The sequence below is a fragment of the Oncorhynchus clarkii genome, chromosome 12 (genome assembly GCF_045791955.1).
Source record: "Oncorhynchus clarkii lewisi isolate Uvic-CL-2024 chromosome 12, UVic_Ocla_1.0, whole genome shotgun sequence".
NCBI lineage: Eukaryota > Metazoa > Chordata > Actinopteri > Salmoniformes > Salmonidae > Oncorhynchus > Oncorhynchus clarkii.
In genome coordinates, this window is record NC_092158.1 from 66,774,819 (window position 1) to 66,799,371 (window position 24,553).

Genomic DNA, 24,553 nt, shown 5'->3' on the forward strand with positions numbered 1-24,553 from the left:
ATGTTGTCTACTGTGTGCAGGTGAGAGCAAGAACGTTGCTCAGATGATAGGCAATGTAAATACTTATTTGAACCAATACATCATCAAAACAGAGAATAATATAATGACAGGTACACATGGCTCTTCAAGCACTGTATTTTTAATACAGTAGCCTATCTATTTTTTTTGTTTTCAATTTTACCTTTATTAAGTAGGCATGATAGCCTACAATATAAGCATTTAAATGCATACTTTTTTTTATATCCCCTCTCTCAAGGGATGGAACGTGTAACTAATTGTATAGCTACTCTGTTAAAGAAAGAAGAATTTGATGATAATAGTTGGACTCGACATGTATCGAAATGTATTACTTGTTGGCGACATTGCATTTCATTATTTCGTTGCAAAAGAAATTGACATTGGCACATAAAAAGGCAATTCAAACAATTTCTTGTGGACCTAATTTCGAATTTACATCTAGATAGAATGTTATTATTAGCGTAGCAAGTTAGGATAATTAGGTTTGTCGTGGTAATTTCCTGTATTACTAAGTGAAAGGAGAGTTTACAAACAAACAAGTCAGAGTTATACTTTAAAACCTCTACTGACTCCCCATCCCGCATGCGGGAGCGTAATCGTCGCCTGACACTAATTAGCATAACGCAAAGGACATAAATATCCCTAGAAAATATTCCTATTCATGAAAATCACAAATGAAATATATTGAGACACAGCTTAGCCTTTTGTTAATCACCCAGTCATCTCAGATTTTCAAAATATGCTTTACAGCCAAAGCTAGACAAGCATTTGTGTAAGTTTATCGATAGCCTAGCATAGCATTTTGTCCAGCTAGCAGCAGGTAACTTGGTCACGGAAATCAGAAAAGCAATCAAATTAAATAGTTTACCTTTGATGAGCTTCAGATGTTTTCACTCACGAGACTCCCAGCTAGATAGCAAATGTTCCTTTTTTCCAAAAATATTATTTTTGTAGGCGAAATAGCTCCGTTTGTTCTTCACGTTTGGCTGAGAAATCGCCCGGAAATTGCAGTCGCGAAAACGGCGAAAAATATTCCAAATTAGCTCCATAATATCGACAGAAACATGGCAGATGTTGTTTATAATCAATCCTCAAGGCGCTTTTCAAATATCTATTCGATAATATATCCATCGGGACAATTCGTTTTTCAGTTGGACCGATTGGAGTAATGGCTACCTCTGTATTTTACGCGGGAATCTCTCTGGGGGCATCAGGTGACCACTTGCGCAATGTAGCCGCCTACGGCTATTCTTCAAAATAAATGCGTAAAACTACGTCACAATGCTTTAGACACCTTGGGGAATACGTAGAAAGTGTAATCTGGTTGATAGCACATTCACAGCTCAATAGGGACTCATTGGAACGCAGCGCTTTCAAAATATGGGGCACTTCCGGATTGGATTTTTCTCAGGCTTTCGCCTGCAACATCAGTTCTGTTATACTCACAGACAATATCTTTACAGTTTTGGAAACGTTAGTGTTTTCTATCCTAAGCTGTCAATTATATGCATATTCTAGCATCTTGTCCTGACAAAATATCCCATTTAAAACGGGAACGTTTAAAAAAAAAAAAAAATACTCCCCCTAGAGTCGCAACAGGTTTTAAACTCCATCTTTTAATAATATGAGCTTCACCATAGCCCTTTGACTCTCAGATCAATTCAGTGTCTATAAATGAATTCTGAGAGTGCTTACAAATCCTAAATCCCTTTCACTTTCGAAAACAACCGTTTTACGTACGACTGCATTTGGTCATCTATAGGTAGAACACAACGTCACCTTTTAACATGGTTAGCTCAACTGTTGCAAATTCTCATATGGTTTTGAACATAACCTTTATATATGTTTATGAATATATCACGATTTCACATTATTGATTTGTTCATGTAATTATTTATTTAAATTAACTGAACATTGCAATTCAGCGTTTAGCTGCCAATGTTGTACATCATGACAATAAATTAAACCTTACTTTATTGGCTATAGGCCCCAAAAATAGAAAACTGTCTAACGCTGCATTATAATCTACACTACTCGCTATTCTCTAAGAATTTGCCTGTCACATTTCAGGAAGAGTGTAATCTGATTGAGACAACCCCATGAACAAAGAAATGTTCTGTTCTGCTTGAAGTAACGCAGATAGGCCAGCAAGGGGCAATCTTCCCCCTTAGGTGCTGTTGTGAGGACAACAGCTTTAGAGAGGATGACGCTTAAAATTCATGTATGTGGACATACGCTATAGTAGTTAGAGCTAGACAAGAGAAGATATGGATGCTTAGAATTCCTAACTGGCTGTATTATTCAATTGAATGCCATTCTCAACTACGTGCTTTAAAATACAAGTTGAATGCATTGGGAGATTAAATCAAAATGTATTTGTCACAAACAGTGAACATCATGTATAAATTTAGCTGTGAAATGCTTGCATGGTAGGCTAGCTCACTCAACATTATTATTACATGCCTATTGCATGTATAAGCAACATGTAATAAGTCACTTGTCTATCTTTCCTCGTTCACCTGGTTTAAAGTACAATACTGTATGCTTTTGGTCAAATATGGCAGATACACACCTGGTTTAAATTATGTTTGCTTTCAGGGCAGTTTGCTCTGACACTGGCAGGATGTTTTTACACAATAAAGTGCATCCTCCATATTGCCTTTTTTTAAGGGAAAGTGTTCTGATATGTCCTACATCTGTTTATTATGAGTCATTCAAATAACTTATTCATGCGTGTGATTTGAATAAAGCTCATCCTTTCTTCGCCAATTAAAAAGTCCTCACCATTTGGATTTGAATGTATTGGGTGGATAAATGGGTCCTCCAGAGGTGCCTATCCTTCATTGCAGATGCAATCTCCTCCTCCTCCAGTCCGGTGTTGCTCCTTAGCTAGTCCAAGTATGTGTTCTCTGGTTCACTAAAGTTGTTGTTTTTAGTTAGGGTACATGAAATACTGGGAAATTAAATGAAATGTATTCCGTAGCCTAACTGTCCACCAGTGGAAAGCACTATTTAACATTTTAGTGTGAATCCCACTAAAGTGTAAAGCTCTAAATCAAAACACCACTTTGGACCTTGATTAAACAAGAAGTAGTGACAAACATGGAAAGTGGTAAAACATATAATAAGAAATAATACTAATGCTATTGTGTTACATTTGACATATTTATTTATTCGTTCCCTCACAGTAATCAACACGCAAAATAGATAGAAAAAGAAAAAACATGTTCTTATCACTCAAAAATTAACAATGGTGACCCTGGCCCGTGACCCCACTCTCAGGAGTTGTGATATGCAAGAAACACATTTCCATTACACATTTGTGCAAGAAACACCCACAGGTGACCAATATAAGCATCCCTGTCGTGGTAATTTCCTGTATTACTAAGTGAAAGGAGAGTTTACAATCTACACACAAGTCAGTTATACTTTAAACTTCATATTTTAATAATATGAGCTTCACCATAGCCCTTTGACTCTCAGATCAATTCAGTGTCTATAAATGAATTCTCTGAGAGTGTCAACATAATGGCAACTGAGATCTTTTATAGCAAAGATCCACCCCTCCCAACGACGAACCACAGGTCTTAGGAAAACTGCACATAGGAAGACTTACTTGAGAGAGGAGTATCCCATAGCCAGACAGCATTAGCTATACATTATTGTTCAGTTCTCTCTTAGAAGAGGTTCTACTTCTCGTTCTTGGTACTTCCTATCACTAAAACATTACCTCATCCAATGGCATCTATCAATTGTCAATTCTAGATATTACCCCATCTCAAATCCAACCCTTCCTGGACAAGCTCACGGAGAGGAGTGAGCCTCTAGGTCAAGATAAGGGCAACATCAGAGGGGACAGACAATGGCTCCAGACACTGCCATACTCCTTCCCACAATGTGAAAAGTAGGGAGTGACTGGTGTACAGACATTGTGGAGCCCTTCTCATGGTTTAACAGATACCCTCATATATGAAGACAATCCTGACCTCTCCCCTCTCTGGGCCCCAAGTGACTTTCCCACATAAGCATATTTATGAAAATAAATAAAACATCTTATTTATCAATGTTACCTAACTAATTCTGATTCGACACCCCCCCAATTATTATTATTATTATGCCTTTCCCCAACCTTAACCCCAGTCAAACTATACCTAAACTTAACCCTTGTTCCTAAACCTAACCTCAATTTATTTTACCGCTACGACTAAATTTAGTTTTTCTTTTGCCGGTCTAATAGCCACTTCCTCGTTTTCTACATTGGAACGAACTTCAGCATAGTTTTTAATGACCCCTGAGAAGCGAATTACTTTGACCTCTTTGGTTTTGGCCTTGAAGTCCTGCCACAGGTACTCTGGAGACAACACCTTGCTGGGCTTGTTGTAGAGCAGGTACCTGTTGAGGTGGCTCTCCTCCTGCCAGGCAGCCTCGATGGAATTCCCCGCATCCTCCTCAAACCGGGTCTGACATACCTTTGCTAGTGTGTACACATCCTCCACGAACCCTCCGATCATTGCCCCGCCATAGTAGTAGTCTCCCTCATCCATGGGGATGTAGGCCGTCGAGGCTGGACGCCGTTCGTACGGGAAGCGGTCACGGGTCTGCTCGTAGTAGCCTGGGTGTATCACAGCAACCAGCCTTCCAAGAGACTCGGACCCCCAGTGAGCGTGGAACTTGCTGTCTACGTCCAGACAGAAGATGTAGTCGGCCTCCCTTCTGATCTGACGTTCGATGGTGGTCTGGATGATCTCCATCCTCCGGGCTGATATCTCCTGCCAGCGTTTTGAACCCGGGACCTGGATCACACTCAAATGTCTCCCCCGAGTCAGGTTCACTGAAGGAACATCGTGGGGACGATCAGTGAAAACGTAGTAGCGCATGTTGAAGCCGACCATGAAGTGCTTCTCTGCTGTCTCCAGAAAATCTTGGAGAAACCTGACGTATCTGTCAGTATTTAAAGGCATACATATCATAAGGATTAATAAGTGCCTTGCTGAAGGACACAACGGCAGTAGGTCACACCTGAGATTATGATACCAGCAACCATCTGTAACTGATAGGGCGGCAGGTAGCATACTGGTTAAGAGCTTTGGGCCAGTAACCGAAAGGTCACTGGTTCGAATCGCTGAGACATGCCAAGGTGGAAACATCTGTGGTTCTGCCCTTGAGCATGTCAATTAACTCCCAACAACAACTTCTCCCTGTGCGCCGATGATGTCATTAAGGCAGCATCTCCGATTCAGAGGGGTTGGGTTAAATGCGGGAGACACACTTGAATGCATTCAGTTGTGTAACTGACTTGGTATCCCCTTAACTGCATCATTCTCATAATACATTATACCACTTTCTGACCAGAATACAGTCTAGCAGATAATACAGTACAAGTAGTAGTACAATTATTCACTTGTTCCAAGACATCATTATATTTTATTACATCAGGGACTTATGTCCTTATAGTTGCAGTGTTGCAAAAGTACTGATAGTTAAATTCCCCTTTTGAATATTTGGCAAAAGTTGTACTCACTTTCCAATGGCAAACACGGTGGTTGCTATTGTGAGGTTCATGGGCTTGTAGATATTGTCGACAAGCACAGGGTCAAAGGTGCCTTCCCAGATGATGGGTGCCAACCATGGGGTCACTGACACCACATCAGTACGTCTAGAGGAACAGAACAGGGTCCTGCCTGAATGTGTTGTACTGACCAGAGCCATGTTATGATCTCAATACTTCACTATAGTACTGGCATTTAAAGGACCTTGAAACACGGTGTGGTGTTTTAGGTTACACCTCCCCACACTGATGTGTCAGACACTTACAGTATAGTTTTTCAGCTTATATGTCTTTAACATAAAATAATAAAATGCTACTTACCCCACCAAGACACTGGGCTGCTTGTACAATAGCCTGGGAGAACAAAATGTCAATAATTACTTAATTGTAATGAAGAGATGGGCTGATATTGGTAGTATTAGATAGACCGACATGTAATAGTTGTACTACTACAGAAAATAGACATTGATAGAACTACTTCCCCAACCATCATGCTATAAACTCAACACATACAGCATCCCATCACCAATTCATGCAGTGAATAAAACATGACACTGATGTACAATGCTATGACATAGAATTACCACTATTCTGATTGATTGTAAGTGCTTTTTGGAAGATGTTTGTAGGATGGATGTGATAGCATGACACCATACTGCTATGGTGAAAGATGGTAGGGTAAAATGCAGATGCATACTTTTCAGGAGAGACCATGTTCCGTACTCTGCTCCTGAACACGAGTCGACTCAGGCTGTAGGAAAATAAAAACATAGTAGGAAGAAAAACACAATGAAGATCAAAAAAACTAGAAAGGGTACTTTTACATGAAAAATAATTGTGTGACTTGCTTCAGTTGCCCAGAAATATTTTTATATTAGTGGAAGGAGTTAATAAGTTTAAATTGTTAGAGGCTAGTGTTGACAATGAGGTTAGTGTAGTAGGGAATGTATTACAAATAGTAGTGGGATAGTTGCAATTAGTGTAGGGGGTTCCAAAACCCTAGTGTAGGGGGGGGGGGGGGGCTATGGCAGTCAATTGAAAAACATTCTAGCATTATTTCTGATTGTCTACTCAACTCGCCATCACATACTTTTAATGTGGGGCTATGACACTCAATTGCAAACTAGTCTGGCCATAATGTCTCTTATCTCACCACCACTAATCAGACGAGTGTGCTTGAGGCATGGCGCGAGGGAGCTTCTCAAAGACATGGGGCGTGGTCGACAGTTCGTAACCTCATCCCTCCTGTCACATCCAGGATTACTGTCAAACAGATTGGGAAGTAGGTCCAAAAGTGCTCTTCCAAGCGTTGGAGATGAGCCATCATCACTCGTGTGGGACACTTACTGGTGCTGTTTTCTGTTAGGAACATGCACAACTGAGTCATGCACTGATCCCATATGTCCACAGGTGTGCGCGCAGTGGATGTGGTTTGATGTAAGTTACCTGCTGCAGTACACTATGCATACAAAAGTATTTGGAAACCCCTTCCAATTAGTGTATTTTGCTATTTCAGCCACACCCGTTGCTGGAAGGTGCATAAAATCCAGTACAAAGCCATGCAATCTCCATAGACGAACATTGGCAGTAGAATGGCCTTACTAAAGAGCTCAGTCACTTGCAACGTGGCACCGTCATAGGATGCCACCTTTCCAACAAGTCAGTTGGTAAAAGTTCTGCCCTGCTAGAGCTGCCCCGGTCAACTGAAAGTGCTGTTATTGTGAAGTGGAAAAGTCTAGGAGTGACAACGGCTCAGCTGCGAAGTGGTAGGGCACACAAGCTCACAGAACAGGACTGTCTGTCCTCGGTTGCAGCACTCACTGTTGAGTTCCAAGCTGCCTCGAATCAACGTCAGCACAAGACCTGTTCATCTGGAGCTTCATGAAATGGGCTTGGGATGAATTGGAATGCCGACTGTGAGCCAGGCCCAATCGCCCATTATCAGTGCCCAACCTCCCTAATGCTCTTGTGGCTGAATGGAAGCAAGTCCCCACAGCTTTGTTGCAGCATCTAGTGGAAAACCTTCCCAGAAGAGTGGAGGATGTTATAGCAGCAAATGGGGGACGAACTCCATTTTAATGCCCATGATATTGAAATTATCATGGGAATGTTGATAATTGTTGAAATGTTTGATGAGCAGGTGTTTAGTGAGTTCTCCAGATCAAAGGCAGTGGGGATGACCAGGGATGTTCTCTTGATAAGTGCATGAATTTGACCATTTTCCTGTCCTGTTAAGCATAAAACATGAAACAAATACTTTTGTGTGTCAAGGAAAATGTATGGAGTAACAAGTACATTATTTTCTTAAGTAAAAGTAGAAGTAAAATAGTAAAGTACAGACACCCCAAAAAACGAGTTAGGTAGTACTTTAAAGTATTTTTACTTTTGTCTGAGTTTGTTGACAAAACAGACCATATGACGACTTTTCGCACAGAGATGTTTTTGGTCCACGGTGGATCTGTGAAAACTATGTGATTATTTTGGAGACAGCTTTTTATCAGTGAATGTAATCTATTAACTGTTATAGCATTTCTAAGTAGCAGCCAGTGCGGAAAACACAAAACAACTGATTGTTGTGATCTGGCTGTCAATGAACAGCAGGCAGCAGCTAGAAGGTATTTGGGCAACATTTCATAATATCATGACGGTAAAAATCTGTTTGAATTGGTAAGTGACACTGGAAGGTTGGTGGGTTATAATGTCCTCCTCATATTATAAAATCTGTTTGAATTGGTAAGTGACACTGGAAGGTTGGTGGGTTATAATGTCCTCCTCATATTATAAAATCTGTTTGAATTGGTAAGTGACACTGGAAGGTTGGTGGGTTATAATGTCCTCCTCATATTATAGGCCTAAAATCTGTGTATCCACTATTTTCATTGGCCTATGCTATTGGTTGCATTTCAGATATGGGTTGTTTGTTTTATTGATCTCAATATATAATTGTCATAGTAGCTTGTCATTTTGGTCATTTGTGTGATATAAAAAAACAATTTTCATGTCTCCAAGTCATGTAGAATTGCAGGAAATGATTTTCGAAAAGGCCCTTTCTTTCCCCCTTCAGCGCACAAACCCATGAGCCCGTCAGGACTGAGCCCCGAATGTTATGAAACTCTGAACGCCCTCGCAGCCATATCAGCCTGAATTGTTAGGATTTTCTTGTGATCACAACAAAACTGCTGGAGTATGGCACGGTTTACCTCAATTTTATGGATTATCTTGTGACAGAACAAAACTACAAAAATCCTTACATTTTAAATGTACCATCCTACCATTAAAATGACCAAGTACCACAATATGTTGGGGGAATTTCTCAGTTTCTCTCAACTTACCTGGTGCTCTTCTGGTCCTCATCAATTAGGATATCTCTGTTGGTAACAATGAAACCATAATATAAATGTTCCCCTTAAATTCAAGCCTCAAACCACACCCTGTTATTAAGAATCAGACAACACTGTGACTTTCATTTCACACTGTAGCGACATTAGGCTGTAATAGATTAACAGAACTTGATCTTACCTGTTGAGTCTTTCAGAGAAGAAGTTGAAGTAGACATACCTTTGGAGAGGCAGAAGAGAATCAGTTCAAGTCTGTCATGAAAACATTTATTTTTAACACTAACAAAATGTTTTGCCGGCGCAGCCTTTCTTCGACATCAGTTGTTACTTTTATTTTAAATATAATTCATACTCTTACGCCAGTACACGACACAAGGACACAATTAGCTTCACAAGATGGCAATCCTACGCATTTTCGTGGAGTTACAAAATACTGGAAAGCACACACTTGCGTTCCTTATTGTATTGAGTAAGGTGTAAATTAGGCTTTACACTATCTTTATATTACCTTGGATGTGGTGTTGCCAAAGCCACATTCATGCTGCATGTCTGTGCAGCTATTAACATACCATGAATACCATAGTACCCTCAAACTCAAATCTGGACCTCGAACACAGTTCCACTGCATTTTTTTCATTCTTCCCCTCTAATCAGGGACTAATTTAGACCTGTAACACCAGGTGTGTGTAATTAATTATTAGATAGAACAGAAAACCAGCATTCTCCGGATCTTGTAAGGTAAGAGTTGAGTACCCTTGCTATCTAGTAGTATATAAAAGTAGGCAAGATATTTAAAGTATACAGGAGCTTTTCAGTTAAACCATATTGCACATAATGTTGCACACTTGAAAAATGCAACGGTTCACAAGTGTGCAGACATTTTTAAAGGGTTCAATTTTTTTGCTTTTAACAAAAATGCTGTACTGATATTAATTGCATGTGGCTTCTGAGAGCCATTGTCTTTATTCAATGCCCATCAGAGAGGGGTATGTGGTATAGAAGATCCCAATATACCTAGTTAATATATTGAATAGTTTGATTGAGAAGTTCAATGACTGTTTAGTTAGTGCTTCCCTCAACCATGCAACAAAACCTGTTGGTTAAATCATTGTGTAAACTTTGTTTTCCTTTTTGACCAGGCTGAAAACAAAGCCTCAGTCATTCAGTTTGCATTGCCTATTGTGGAGGAACGGGAATTCAATATGTTGCCACTAACTAAGAACCTGTTTGTGATGTGTTAGGCAGGGCTCCCCATGCTCTTGTTTCCATGGCGTAGTATGCCCTTAAGACATACAAATCAAATTGTATTTCTCACATGCACCGAATACAACAGGTGTGAACCTTACCTTGAATTGCTTACTTACAAGCCATTAACCAACAATGCAGTTAAAGAAATAGAGTTATGAAAATATTTGCTAAATAAACTAAAGTAAAAAAATAAAATCAAAAAGTAACACAAGAAAATTGCATATCAATAACGAGGCTAAGGTATATACAGGGTATACCGGTCCCGAGTCAGTGTGCGGGGGTACAGGTTAGTTGAGGTAATTTGTACATGTAGGTAGGGGTAAAAGTGACTATGCATAGATAATAAATAGCGAGTAGCAGCAGATTACGGGGGGGGGGTGTTATTGTAATAGTCCAGGTGGGTGTTTGATTAACTGTTCAGCAGTCTTATGGCTTGGGGGTAGAAGCTGTTAAGGAGCCTTTTGAACCTAGAATTGGTGCTCCAGGACCACTTGCCATGCAGTAGCAGAGAGAACAGTCTATGACTTGGGAGACTGGAGTCTTTGACACATTTTTTGGCCTTCCTCTGAAACCGCCTAGTATATAGGTCCTGGATGACAGGAAGCTTGGCCCCATTGACGTACTGGGCCGTACGCACTACCCTCTGTAGCGCCTTATGGTCAGAAGCCGAGCAGTTGCCATACCAGGCGGTGATGCAACTGGTCAGGATGCTCTCGATGGTGCAGCTGTAGAACTTTTTGAGGATCTTGAGACCCATGCCAAATCTTTTCAATCTCCTGAGAGGGAAAATGTGTTGATGTGCCCTCTTCACAACTGTCATTGGGGATGTGGACACCAAGGAACTTGAAACTCTCGACCCGCTCCACTCCAGCCCCGTCAATGTTAATGGAGGCCTGTTTAGCCCTCCTTTTCCTATAGTCCACGATCAGCTCCTTTGTTTTGCTAACACTGAGGGAGAGGTTGTTGTCCTGGCACCACACTACCAGGTCTCTGACCTCCTCCCTATATGCTGTCTCATCGTTGTCTGTGATTAGGCCTACCACTTTTGGGTCGTCAGCAAACTTAATGATGGGGTTGGAGTTGTGCTTGGCCACACAGTTGTGGGTGAACAGGAAGTACAGGAGGGGACTAAGCACGCACCCCTGAGGAGCTCCAGTGCTGAGGATCAGCATAGCAGATGCGTTGTTGCCTACCATTACCACCTGGGGGAGGCCCTTCAGGAAGTCCAGGATCCAGTTGCAGAGGGAGGTGTTTAGTCCTAGGGTCCTTAGCGTTGTGATGAGCTTTGTGGGCATTATGGTTTTAAACACTGAGCTGTAGTCAATGAACATCATTCTCACATAGGTGTTCCTTTTGTCAAGGTGGGAAAGGGCAGTGTGGATTGAGATTGTGTCAAATGTGGCTCTGTTGGGGTGATATGAAAAATGGAGTGGGTCTAGGGTTTCCAGCATGATGGTGTTGATGTGAGCTTTGACCAGCCTTTCAGACCACTTCATGGCTACTGACGTGAGTGCTACGGGGTGATAATCATTTAGGCAGGTTACTTTCGCTTTCTTGGGCATAGGGACTATGTTGGTCTGTTTGAAAAATGTAGGTATTACAGACTCGGTCAGGGAAAGGTAAAACATGTCAGTGAAGAGTGAAGACACTTGCCAGTTTTTCCGCGCATGCTTTGAGTACACATCCTGGTAATCCGTCTGGCCCTGCGGCCTTGTGAATGTTGACCTCTTTGAAGGTCTTGCTCACATCGGCTATGGAGAGCGTAATCACACAGTTGTCCGGAACAGCTGCTGCTCTGATACATGCTTCAGTGTTGCTTGCCTCGAAGCAAGCATATGCTTTTATCTCATCTGGGAGGCTCATGTCACTGGGCAGCTCGTGGCTGGGTTTCACTTTGTAGCACATAAGTCTGCAAGCCCTGCCACATCCGACGAGCATCAGAGCCGGTGTAGTAGCATTCAATCTTAGTCCTGTATTGACGCTTTGCCTGTTTGATAGTTTGTCTGAGGGCATAGCGGGATTTCTTATAAGCATCCTGATTAGTGTCCCGCTCCTTGAAAATGGCAGCTCTAGCCCCAGCTCGGTGTGGATATTGCCTGTAATCCATGGCTTCTGGTTGGGATATGTTTGTACGGTCACTGTGGGGACGACGTCATTGATGGACTTAATGAAGTGGTGACTGAGGTGGTATACTCCTCAATGCTATTGGATGAATCCCGGAACACATTCCAGTCTGTGCTAGCAAAACAGTCCTGTAGCGTAGCATCTACGTCATCTGACCAATTCCATATTGCATGAGTCACCAGTACTTACTGCTTTAGTTTTTGCTTGTAAGCAGGAATCAGGAGGATTTGTATGCGTCTTGGCTGCATAAATGTTTTGCTTCCCTTCCCCATATCTGTGCCTCGACACAATTCTGTCTCGGAGCTCTACGGACAATTCCTTAGACCTCATGGCTTGATTTTTGCTCTGACATGCACTGTGAACTGTGGGACCTAAATATAGACAGGTGTGTGCCTTTCCAAATCCCTTTCAATCAATTAAATGTACCACATGTGGACTCCAATCAAGTTGTAGAAACATCTCAAGGATGATTAACGTACCTGAGCTCAATTATGAGTCTCATAGCAAAGGGTCTGAATACTTAGTAAATAAGGTATTTATTTATTTTACTTTTAATACATTTGAAACAAATCTAAACTTGTTTTGGCTTTGGTATTATGGGGTATTGTGTGTAGATTGATGTGGATTTTTATTTTATTTAATACATTTTAGAATAAGACTAACAGAACCAAATGTGGAAAACGTCAAGGGGTCTGAACTTTCCCGAAGGCACTGTATGTATAGGGGTAAGGTGACGAGTCAACGGGATATTAGATAAACAGAGTAGCATTAGCTTGTATGTGAGTGGGTGTGCGTATGTGTAGACTCAGTATACATTTATGTGCATATTATGTGTGAATGAGCAGATGATGGGTTGAGGGTTTCTTTGAGTGTGCATAGAGACAGTGCAAAAAAATAAAAGTTTCAATAAGGATGCAAGGTTAACTCAATGACCTGTTCAAAGTCAACGGCTTCTGTGAAAACACAGGATTGCTGATAAACGATTTATCTGCCATCCCAAGTAAAACTAGTTTGAAAATTCTAATATATATTTTATAGAGAAGAGATATGGTATGTTTCTGGACGATGCACCATGTTGACCTTGTTGACAACATGTCAGAGCGACGCAGATTACTGATCGATTTGAGATGGACGTTCCTCCCTGTCATGGGCCATAGCCGAGTGCACCGCGGGCGGGTGTTTTCACCACCCATATGGCTGTCTTTCTAAGGTCTAAATACTATTTACTTTTTGACAGTAAACTATAGTATATTCTGAACATTAACAATTTAAGTTACTTGAACATTAAATATTTGTTGTATTGAACATAAACATTTAGGGTCCGTTCTACTTAAATTATTAACCTTCATTACACATTGTAACAAGTATAAGTAGTTCTGATTAGTAAGTGATCATGTGTTAATGTTTAGCATTGTTTTATGAATTTGGCCATTTTTCATTTGAACCCACCTTAGCAGGCATTGTTGAGCACGTGTTAATTCCACTAAGCTGTAAGCCTCTGTCAGTGGTGCACATGATCTTGTTGGTGGTTGGGAATGGATTGTATTATTGAACGTCAACTTGTTTGAGGTTTTGATACATGTTCATCCTGATCAATTACACCTCTTCGCACAACAAACTGCTTAATACTATTTTTGAAATATATTTTCTTTCTTCAAACATGCATACAACATTGGGGAAAAATACACTATATATGCAAATGTATGTGGACACCCCTTTAAATGAGTGGATTCATCAATTTCAGCCACACCCGTTGCTGACAGGCGCATAAAATCGAGCACACACCACCATGCAATCTCCATAGACAAACATTCAGTGTAGAATGGATTTACTGAAGAGATCAGGGACTTTCAATGTGGCACCGTCATAGGCAGTCCGACTAACGAATCTCGGTTTGGCGCATGCCAGGAGAACGCTACCTTCTACCTACCTCATTACCTTAACCTTGTTCTGAACACCTCCAAAACAAAGGACATTGTGGTTTGGTAAGAATATTGCCCCTCTCCCCACAGGTGTGATTACTGCCTCTGTGGGTTTGGAGCTTGAGGTAGTCACCTCATACAAGTACTTGGGAGTATGGCTAGATGGTACACTGTCCTTCTCTCAGCACATATCAAAGTTGCAGGCTAAAGTTAAATCTAGACTTGGTTTTCCCTATTGTAATCACTCCTCTATCACCCCAGCTGCCAAACAAACCCTGATTCAGATGACCATCCTACTCATGCTAGATTACGGAGATGTAATTTATAGATCGGTAGGTAAAGTCATCTCTGTATACCCATTGCAAGACCCACTGGTTGATGCTTATTTATAAAACTCTCTTAGGCCTCACTCCCCCCTATCTGAGATATCTACTGCAGCCCTCATCCTCCACATACAACACCTGTTCTGCCAGTCACATTCTGTTAAAGGTCCCCAAAGCACACACATCCCTGGGTCGCTCCTCTTTTCAGTTCGAGACAGCTAGCGACTGGAACGAGCTGCAACAAACACTCAAACTGTGGATAGTTTTATCTCAATCTCTTCATTCAAAGACTCAATCATGGACACTCTTACTGACAGTTGTGGCTGCTTTGCGTGATGTATTGTTGTCTCTACCTTCTTGCCCTTTGTGCTGTTGTCTGTGCCCAATAATGTTTGTACCCTGTTTTGTGCTGTTAGAATGTTGTTTTGTGACCATGTTGTTGTCATGGTGTGTTGCTACCATGCTGTGTTGTCATGTGTTGCTGCCATGCTATATTGTTGTCTTTAGGTCTCTCTTAATGTAGTGTTGTGATGTCTCTCTTGTCGTGATGTGTGTTTTGTCCTATATTTTAATTTAATTTATTTGTATTTTTAATCCAAGCCCCCGTCTTCACAGGAGACCTTTTGCCTTTTGGTAGTCCGTCGTTGTAAATAAGAATGTGTTCTTAACTGGCTTGCCTAGTTAAATAAAGGTAAAAGCATTCTGATTGGTTGAGACGCGTTCTAAGCAATGTCCCCTCTGTATTTTGTCACTGAGCTAATTTCAGGTCTGCTGAGCGCAAACTTTAAACGTTGTTTAAATGATGTGCAACTTCCTGTTCTCGTTTACTGTGAACTCTGAGGCTGTACACGCATTAAGTTACAGTTTTAACAGTGGCCAAGAAGTCTTATGTGGCTATTTGATCATAATGTAGAACTACCAGAATGGCCTACCATCAAAAACATGCATTTTAACATGGAAATAGCTCCTCTATCATTCAGCCTACAGTAGCAGCCAATGTGTTGTGTTTAATGGCCATGCTTACATTCCATAAGACTTTTGGGGGAAAAATGCAGGGCTTGATGCAAGTAACCAACTTGTTTGATGCAAGTAACCAATTTACAAAATAAAATGCATTATTGCCATACCATTATTACAGAGAATCAGACAAACGATGCTCCCCTCTGCCTATTGGCTACTTAGTTTATTCAAGCCTGTCCCAATATACAACATTGCCCCTTAAAAACAAAAAAATCTCTTTACCTGACTCGCTTTTAAAATATGTCTAGAAATGTACATGTTTTGTGGTCTTCTAGGAGGCAACCACTCCCTTATTGCTGACTACATCTGTATTGCTTGCTGTTTGGGGTTTTAGACTGAGTTTCTGAATAAGCACTTTGTGACATCTGCTGATATAAAAAGGCCTTTATAAAAGCAGTTGATTTATTGATCGATCTGTAACTGGGTTAATAACTCACCAACTAGAGAAATTATATGAACAAAATGTGCATAAGTGGCTACATGCTTTGAACTCAAAACAAGCCACCTACTCACAACCACAGCTGGGAAAACAGTCAAGTTGAATGTAAATGGCACAGATCCATATTTGGCAATGGTCTATTTGCATATCGGCCTGGAGCATGGGCTGAGTCATGGGAAATAGTATCCTACTCTGATCGGTTCTGCCTACAACAAAATATCTTGCAGAGTACGTTTTGTTTTGGTATGTTGCATTGAAAGTGGCTAATACTGCATTGATTTAATCACAATTGCCACAGGAAAGGGCCAGCAGGTACCCTAGTGGTTAGAGTGTTAGGCCAGTAACCAAAAGGTTGCTAGATCAAATCCCCTTGCTGACAAGGTAAAAGTCTGTCGTTCTGCCCCTGAACAAGGCAGTTAACCCATTGTTCCTAGGCCGTCATTGTAAATTAGAATTTGTTCTTAACTGACTAGTTAAAATTATTTCCCCTTGCTTCTAGCCTAACATTTGGTTTTCAACAACAGGGGTTTGTACACTCTAAAAATAAAAGGTTCCTGGAGGATCCTTTAGGGGTTCTTCTAATTGGAACTGTGGAGGAACCCCTATAAGTTCCTCAAATAACCCCCATTAATGTTTCCCCAAAGAACCCTGTGGGGTCCATTTTTGAACCCCGCCTCCCGTATTAATATAATTATCTCAAATTCATATTGAAATATTTCAGCTGGGCAGTTAGATTCCTGCAAGAACCCCCAAGAACTAAAGCGGTTCCTCGATGAACCCCAACTCCTATGGGGTCATTTTTCAGTGCCAAAAACTTTTTTTGAGGATCTTAGAAGAACCCTTGTTGAACCCCTCATTTTTGTGCAAATGTTGCTGTTTCTCAACATTTGCAACATAGTTTCAATATTGATAGTTGATCTCCACTGTCCTATTGTGAATTAACGTGTCAGGACGAGACGGACATCTTTACTTAGCCATTCGAAATTATGAATCAGCATAATTTTATGAATATGTTATACAAAAGAAATGTCAATAGAAAACAGGTCAAATTAAATGAAACACGGCTACTTTGCTGTTATTGTGGTTGCACGGTTTGACGGGACTGTGCTAGCTGTAGTTTGCTAGCTAGCAAAAATGAGATTACAGCGCTTCGAGCCAGGATGGCAATATAACTATTAGAACAAAAAACTGGGTCGCATAGATATAGATATAGAACAAAAAAGATTCACGATTGGCTCGCATTTCTGGCAACCTAACCGATATAATGAACTCACAACCAGCTTGGGACAAGACCCATATTTTTTCTGAGGAATAAAGTAGTAGCTTATTAATACATTTTTCAAAAGAAAGCTTTTTTATTTAATTGGTAACCAGTTTTAGAAAAACAACTGTACACTCAAGGTTTTGCTAAATTACTTTTTCAGCACGGCTGTGTTGATCTACCGCAGCACAGCCGTGCTAAAAAAAAGTAGTTTAGCACACCCTCTCGTGTACAATTGCTTTATTATACCATGGCATTGTTGAATACTTGTTTCTGATTGGCTTGAAGGGCATTCTAGAGCATGCATTATTTCCTTATAACGCACAGTATATCAGCACGGTAGAATTCAATGGCTATATGTCATTCTTATATGTTCTATGTTTGAGCTGCTTTTCTAAGCAAAATTAGAATTATTATTATTGGCTATGTCGAATTTGATGTTCATAATAGCAAGCTAGGACTGATGGTTTGGTTAGCTAAACTATCAAGTCTGTTTGGTTACCAAGGCAAATCCTGTAGCTATCTAGTAAACTTGCTAGCTTCTTCAGTGGAAGCTGAACACATTTCTACCTGCAAATTAACACATTTCTAGCGACAAATTTGGGGCTCTCTGCGTTCTCTGGGAAATGATGCAACTCATTGGAAGGTTAGTTCCACTCCACTAACTCCTTCATAGAACACACCTTCCACGGCGTTAATTAATATTCCGTAGAACGCATAGCCCCTCGTTGATTATCCCTTACATGAACCATAATTTCAGTTTTCAAGAGGTATGTTATACATTTACACCTGATTAAATCTAATTTCTTAAATCCATCCAACCCTTAACAGATTAGAACATAGTCACATTCAAGAAATGTATCTAAAAAAAATTCATGTTAGTTTCTATCTCAAAAGCTCCTGATTTAATACCAGACAAAGGAATAAACTGGAAGTAATGTCCAAATGGTTTACATACCCCAGAAGCAGGAACGTTCCAACAATGAGAAGCAGAACATATGGCTTGACATTTGAACTAAAACGCATTGTTCATCCAATAGTGTCGCCAAAAGATTTAGTTGATCCTATTAATACTGGTCTCAAGTAAGATAGAGTTATCTACTATCACCAGTACTGTAAATCAATCCTGGATTTAGGGCCGAGTAAAATATGTTTGATATCAGTTTAAACTAGTGTGACAGGAAAAAAATGTGTATGTATGTATTTTGTGTAGCCTATAATAATAATATTTTGTGTAGCCTATAATAAGGAAGGAGGTTCCTTCCTGGTTCTCTTCCTGTTTCTTTCTCTTTGGCTGATTAACAAATCACCCCCTAAGGGGCTAATTAGATAGCCAGTTTGAGGAGTCAGCTACACTGCAGGCTTCAGAGCGAAGTGGTAAAGATGCAGTAAAGAGGGAAATGGAACTGAACAAAGAAAATGCCATGGATACATGTGGAGGAAAGATCCTGAATCTCATTGCCCCCCCAGCAAAATTAGCCTATATTTAGGCTATTGCTTACTTGTGTTTTTCACAATATGTTGAGGTAAAAATCTAAGTATCATGATGGTATGGATGTCAACCCCAATACATGTTCATTTCATCGTCACCAATCAACTGCATTACAGTTAAAAACAACTTTGACTTCCACCACCATTTCTCTATGCTAGTTACGCTACCAGTTTATACGAACAGGAGTTAGCATTTAGCAGCCACTTCTTCTGAACCTGAAAAGGGACTACTTCTAAATGTTATGCAGTGAAAACAGCCAAATATATCCAAATCGGACCAATCATGACGGATTTTACGAATATTCAATTTTTTAGATCAGATTTGTCGAATGTGCACCAATCCGGAATCCTTCTTCTATCTCCCACAGTCTACCTTCCATTGCCCTCTTTACCGCATCTATTCCATAAGGCACCAAGTTATTTTGGAGTTAGCACAATTTCAAACAAGAATTGAGAAGCGTGCCTATTTATCAGCCACCTGCATTTGTTTGTCTGATTTTGAGACTTGACACATGTAACATTTGCAATACCTCGACAATGTAATGTTTAACTGTTACTGAGGTTTATTTCTTGTAAAATGACAGGGGAAATCCTAATTTGAATTTAATGCTTGTTTTATTATTCCATCATTGAAGTCATGAGTGTGTCCTTGTACGGGTTTTGGTTTTTCCATTTGTGTTTTGAGGTTGGACAAGTTGGCCATACCAATTGACGTCACTTCGTTAGTCAGGTGTTTCACCTGTGCTGGCACAGGTGTTATTTAAGAGCTGCTGGCCCAGAGCTCCAGTTGGTGCTCCCTTTTTGAGGAAAAAAACAACAACAATCCTTTATCTCATCTTCACTGTTTTCATTTTGCTCCACTTTTTGTTTTCCTTCCAGTTTTTTAGTTTGGGATGGTGTTCAATCTTATACTTACAACTCGTGCTAAGTGAAGATATTATATTGAATGAAATAAACCAGACTCCGAGGTAAACTTCAACATGTTTGTACTCCATCACTATACGTGTAATCCCTCACATTCCTTTACTGACGTGGTGACGTCCTATCTCAGAACGTCACATCGGTACACGACATCCCCCCCTTTACTTGGATATGAACTTCAATGTCAACCTGACATACACAACAGCACTTATTATTTATCTGTATAGCAAACTTTACCTTTATGTTAACAATAAACTGAAATTCCCCAATAGCTGTCCATCAACCATTCGAGACCCCTCCCACAGTCCCCCCCCCCCCCCCCCCCCCCCAACAGGTGCCATTAATACAGGTAACGAGTGGAGGACAGAGGAGCCTCTTAAAGAAGAAGTTACAGGTCTGTGAGAGCCAGAAATCTTGCTTGATTGTAGGTGACCAAATACTTATTTTCCACCATAATTTGCAAATAAATTCATAAAAAAATCCTACAATGTGATTTTAAAAAAAAAATCCTAATTTTGTCTGTCATAGTTGAAGTGTATATATGATGAAAATTACAGGCCTCTCATCTTTTTAAGTGGGAGAACTTGCACAATTGGTGGCTGACAAAATACGTTTTTGCCCCACTGTATGTTGATGATATTCTGTTGTCAAATTGCTCACAGGAGGCCTGTAAAGCTGATACTCTTGCTCTGTTCCTCTTTCTAGCAGACCAGGGTCACAAAGTTAATAAGAGGAAGTTATAGCTCTATTTAGGACACACTACAATACAGGAAGGAAGAACACTCAATTCGACCAGAAAGAAAGCCATTCTAGAAGCACCCAAACCACTTAACAAAAAGCAGATGATGAGTTTCTTGGGCATGATTAACTATTGTAGGGCGTGGGTCCCACACTTTGAACTGCATACAGGGTTACTTGGTGATTTGATCTATGGTAAGGCTATGACAGCAAAATACAAATATTGTATGGACAAGCAAGGTAAAGAAACAGTTTGTGACTATTAAACAGCTATTGATATCTGACACTGCTCTGGCGTTTCCATGATTTGACATTGAGGGTACCACATGCCGTTTCAATCTTATTATTAGAACACAAGATGGCGTACATGTCACCGGCTAGACATTTGTCTTGTATGATAATTTAGTTAAATATGCCAAATCTAACAATTGTGCGATGTACTACCTTGAACCCCTCCACTCTGATCCCCATAGCCACCGATGGGTGTCCCCGTTTTAGATTAACTAACTTCAAATTAATGACTCGGGACGTCGGGTTTGATACGAAAGCTTCTTTTAGTAATAATACTTGTTCACGTTACATTTAACAACTTTGTTTTGGTACAGAGCAATGCAGGTAAGATGCTATCGGATCGTCAGCCACAATCACTGCACCTGCACATAATTGTCGCGTTATCTCTCTCATTCCTCTCGCAAGGCATTCTGGAACTTGCAGTCAAAAAGCGTAATTCAACACATCCCAATACAATTACATATGCAAATAACTGTAAAGAAATATCTTTAGATACAGCTCAATGAATAAACTTAAACATTAACTATGTAACACATTAAAGTTACAACACCCCGTGACTGTGTAGCGGAGACGGAGAAAGTAGTTCTCCCTAGACCAGATCTGACTGATTTGCCTTTGCCAGATGCTGAAATAACTATGTTTGTTGATGGGTCTTCCAGGAAAAAAAAAAACCCAGATGGCTCAAATGCCACTGGTTCTGCGGTAGTGACTCTCACTGAGGTGTTGGAAGCTGAAGCTTTACCAAAGAATTACTCTGCTCGACAAGCTGAAATTGTTGCCCTTACCAGGGCTTGTGAGTTGGGGAAGGGTAAATGCATTACGATACATACTGATAGCGCTTATGCTTTTAACACAGTCCATGTATTTGCAGCTCAGTGGAGAAACAGGGGCACGGTTACCACAGCGGATAAACCCATTACCCATGCGCAGCTAATCTTGAATTTACTAGAGGCAGTTTTTATTACCAAAAAAAGTAGCAATTTGGAAATGCGAAGTACATACTAAAGGCATGGACAGCGTCAGCATTGGTAATAGACGGGCAGATGAGGAAGCTAAGAGAGCGGGTGGAAAACCACACTCACACACATACTCACACTCAAGCTGCTCTAGAAAATAATATACATGAACAAGGTAGCTGGGTACATCAACAACATTATAGGAAAGTGAAAAACAAGGTACAACTTAAATCAGGAGCTATCCGTTCAAAAGGTACTGTATGTCATGAGAAACTGGATTGTATTTTCAGTATAACAGTCATGGGGCTATGGGTACTAAGCACAACTAAATAAGATATTTAGCACTATTCCTAATGCAAAGCAAAAACTCAGTTGTTCACTTCAGTGGTTTGTGGTCTCCTGCGTTGACTCAGCGGCGGTATTGCTTCTCAACTCCGGTCGCTCAGTAGTAGACAAATTATTAGTTAATAATTTAAGAGCATGTTGGGATTGTAGTGTCAATACCCTAGTTTATACATGCATAATCTATGAGCGGAATTACTGTCTTACCTCAATTAGCCCCAAAAAATCTAGCGACTTGGCATGCCCCTTAACACTGTTAGAAAAGCTACTATCTAGAATCTAAAAATGTTCTTCGGTACTTCAGTCCCGATAAGAGTACCTTTTGAAGAACCCTATTCGGATCTAGGTAGAACCCTTTTGGTTCCAGGTGAATCGCTTTTGATGTCCATGTATAACCTTTTCCACGGAGGGTTCAACATGGAACCCAAAAGAGTTCTCGCGTTCTCCTATGGACACAGTCGAAGAACACGTTTGGAGCCCTTTTTTTTTTTTTTCTGAGAGAGAGAGAGAGAGAGAGAGAGAGAGAGAGAGAGAGAGAGAGAGAGAGAGAGAGAGAGAGAGAGAGAGAGAGAGAGAGAGAGAGAGAGAGAGAGAGAGAGAGAGAGAGAGAGAGAGAGAGAGAGAGAGAGAGAGAGAGAGAGAGAGAGAGAGAGAGAGAGAGAGAGAGAGAGAGAAAAAAAAAAAGAACTTGGTGCACATACTGTATCTGCACATTTGTCACGTAGTACACAGTTTTCGAGGAACACTTTTGGCTTTCCATAAATAAAAAATGGTGCATTGCTTAATATGAGGAATTTGTCATTATTATACTTTTACTTTCAATACTTAAGTATATTTACTTTTGATACTTAATGATATTTAAAACCCAATTATTTTTTACTTTTACTCAAGTGCTATTTTACTGGCCGACTTTCACTTTTACTTGAGTAACTTTCTATTAAGGTATTTATACCTTTACTCAAATATTATAATTGTGTAATTGTTCCACCACTGATTAGTCATGACATAGATGGCCTTGAAAATGCTCTCTAATGGAGTAAATTAGTCATTTCAACTTTTCTCCACCAGATGTCCCCATGGTCAAGTCAAACATTTGCTGTGAACATTACGGTTGAGGTTAATTCAGTTGTCAATTCAGGAAGTAAATCAAAATTACACAAATACATTGACAAATATTTATTGAAAATAATTACGTTTTTTAGGAATGAATTTCAATGGTAGCTTCCTCTTTAATTTCCACCCCTGTGTTTACTGCCTCCTGAAAATAACCTCTGAACTGGTGTGTGTGTGTGTGTGTGTGTGTGTGTGTGTGTGTGTGTGTGTGTGTGTGTGTGTGTGTGTGTGTGTGTGTGTGTGTGTGTGTGTGTGTGTGTGTGTGCAGGTGGTGATTTTAAGAGGCAGACTGACAGGGGGAGTGTGAAGATGTGCCACCACAACAGCACCAAGGAGACCTTGAGTTCAGCCATGCTGTCTCTACTACCACCAAGGTTAAATTAAAACAGCACATCAATCAGCGCCTAATCACCTGTTGCCATGCAGAAGGACATTGGAGGAGAAGCGTGTCTGTGTGCGACTATTTGTGTGTGTGTGTGTGCATGTTGTTTTTAATGATGAGGAGCGTGGAGACAAGGCGCTGGGGTCACCTTGTCATTTGGAGAGTCCCGAGAGGACGCTGCTGTCATTTTAACAAGTGTCGTTCCTCCCGTCCCCCCAACAACATAAACATATTTTGTCCTGTGATTAGAGAGAAGAGTAGAAACAATGTGAGGAAGATAAAAAAAAGGAGGATGGAGTTATGGGAGGACACAGGATACATCAGAGGACATCAGAGCATCTAAGATGGCAATAAATGAGTTTGCATTTAAAATGTCCTCTAATTTACAGTGATACATACTGTGTGTGTTATGACTGTGTGTCATGCTGCAGTGTCTGGATTCACAAGCCAACGAAACAGAATTATACTCACTTGTTATTTGACAAGCCAATAAATATGACTGACATGCATGTTAAACTAATATGTTGAGCTTGTTCATTCATATAACAGTCAGCCCGTAGGGGTGTTCACTAGACGAGAGAATTCCCATGTCATCTACTACTACCCTGGCACAGAGGATGCCACTCCATTGGTTTTTAGTGATTCAGCAGACACTCTCAACCAGAGTGACTTGCAGGAGCCTTAGTGTTAAGTACCTTGCTCAAGGGCACATCAACAGATTGTTCACCTATTCGGCTCTGGGATTCAAACCAGCAACCTTTCAGTTACTGGCCCAACCGTCTGAACCACTAGGCTACCTGCTGCCCTCTAACAGAGGCTTTGGCTTTACCCTCCCATATATCTATCTCTGTCTGTTAACGATGGCACACAGATTCATAAAAAGCCATCCCTGCTTTAATGGCCTGATCACAGAATGGTGAAGTCTGGTGAAATTGTGTCTGCTCTATCTTAGTGGCGGTAAATCACCCATTGAGCCTTACTGAGACAGCTTAATGGACGGACATGAATGGATGGGCCTGTCTTTGGGCCAAGTACTGTATATCTCTGGCATGGAAATCAACTGTATTCTGGGCCTGAC

The 24,553-nt window shown here is 40.5% G+C and overlaps 1 protein-coding gene across 2 annotated transcripts in view; it reads right to left on the reverse strand.

Moving 5' to 3' along the window:
* Nucleotides 1–3,169: 3,169 nt before the first annotated feature.
* LOC139421073 (globoside alpha-1,3-N-acetylgalactosaminyltransferase 1-like) overlaps nt 3,170–24,553 on the reverse strand; it is a 31,350-nt gene continuing 9,966 nt past the window's right edge. Inside the window, exons 1-7 of one of the 2 annotated variants that reach the window (XM_071171592.1) lie at nt 18,200–18,397; nt 9,086–9,124; nt 8,899–8,934; nt 6,264–6,317; nt 5,888–5,920; nt 5,540–5,674; nt 4,164–4,959 (exon numbers count right to left, since the gene is read on the reverse strand). In XM_071171592.1, the coding sequence (XP_071027693.1) occupies nt 4,206–4,959; nt 5,540–5,674; nt 5,888–5,920; nt 6,264–6,317; nt 8,899–8,934; nt 9,086–9,124; nt 18,200–18,267 (1,119 nt within the window). In that variant the 5' untranslated portion in view covers nt 18,268–18,397 and the 3' untranslated portion in view covers nt 4,164–4,205. Of the gene's footprint in view, nt 4,960–5,539; nt 5,675–5,887; nt 5,921–6,263; nt 6,318–8,898; nt 8,935–9,085; nt 9,125–18,199; nt 18,398–24,553 lie in introns of those variants that run through there. The other variant, XM_071171593.1, reaches the window with a different exon arrangement.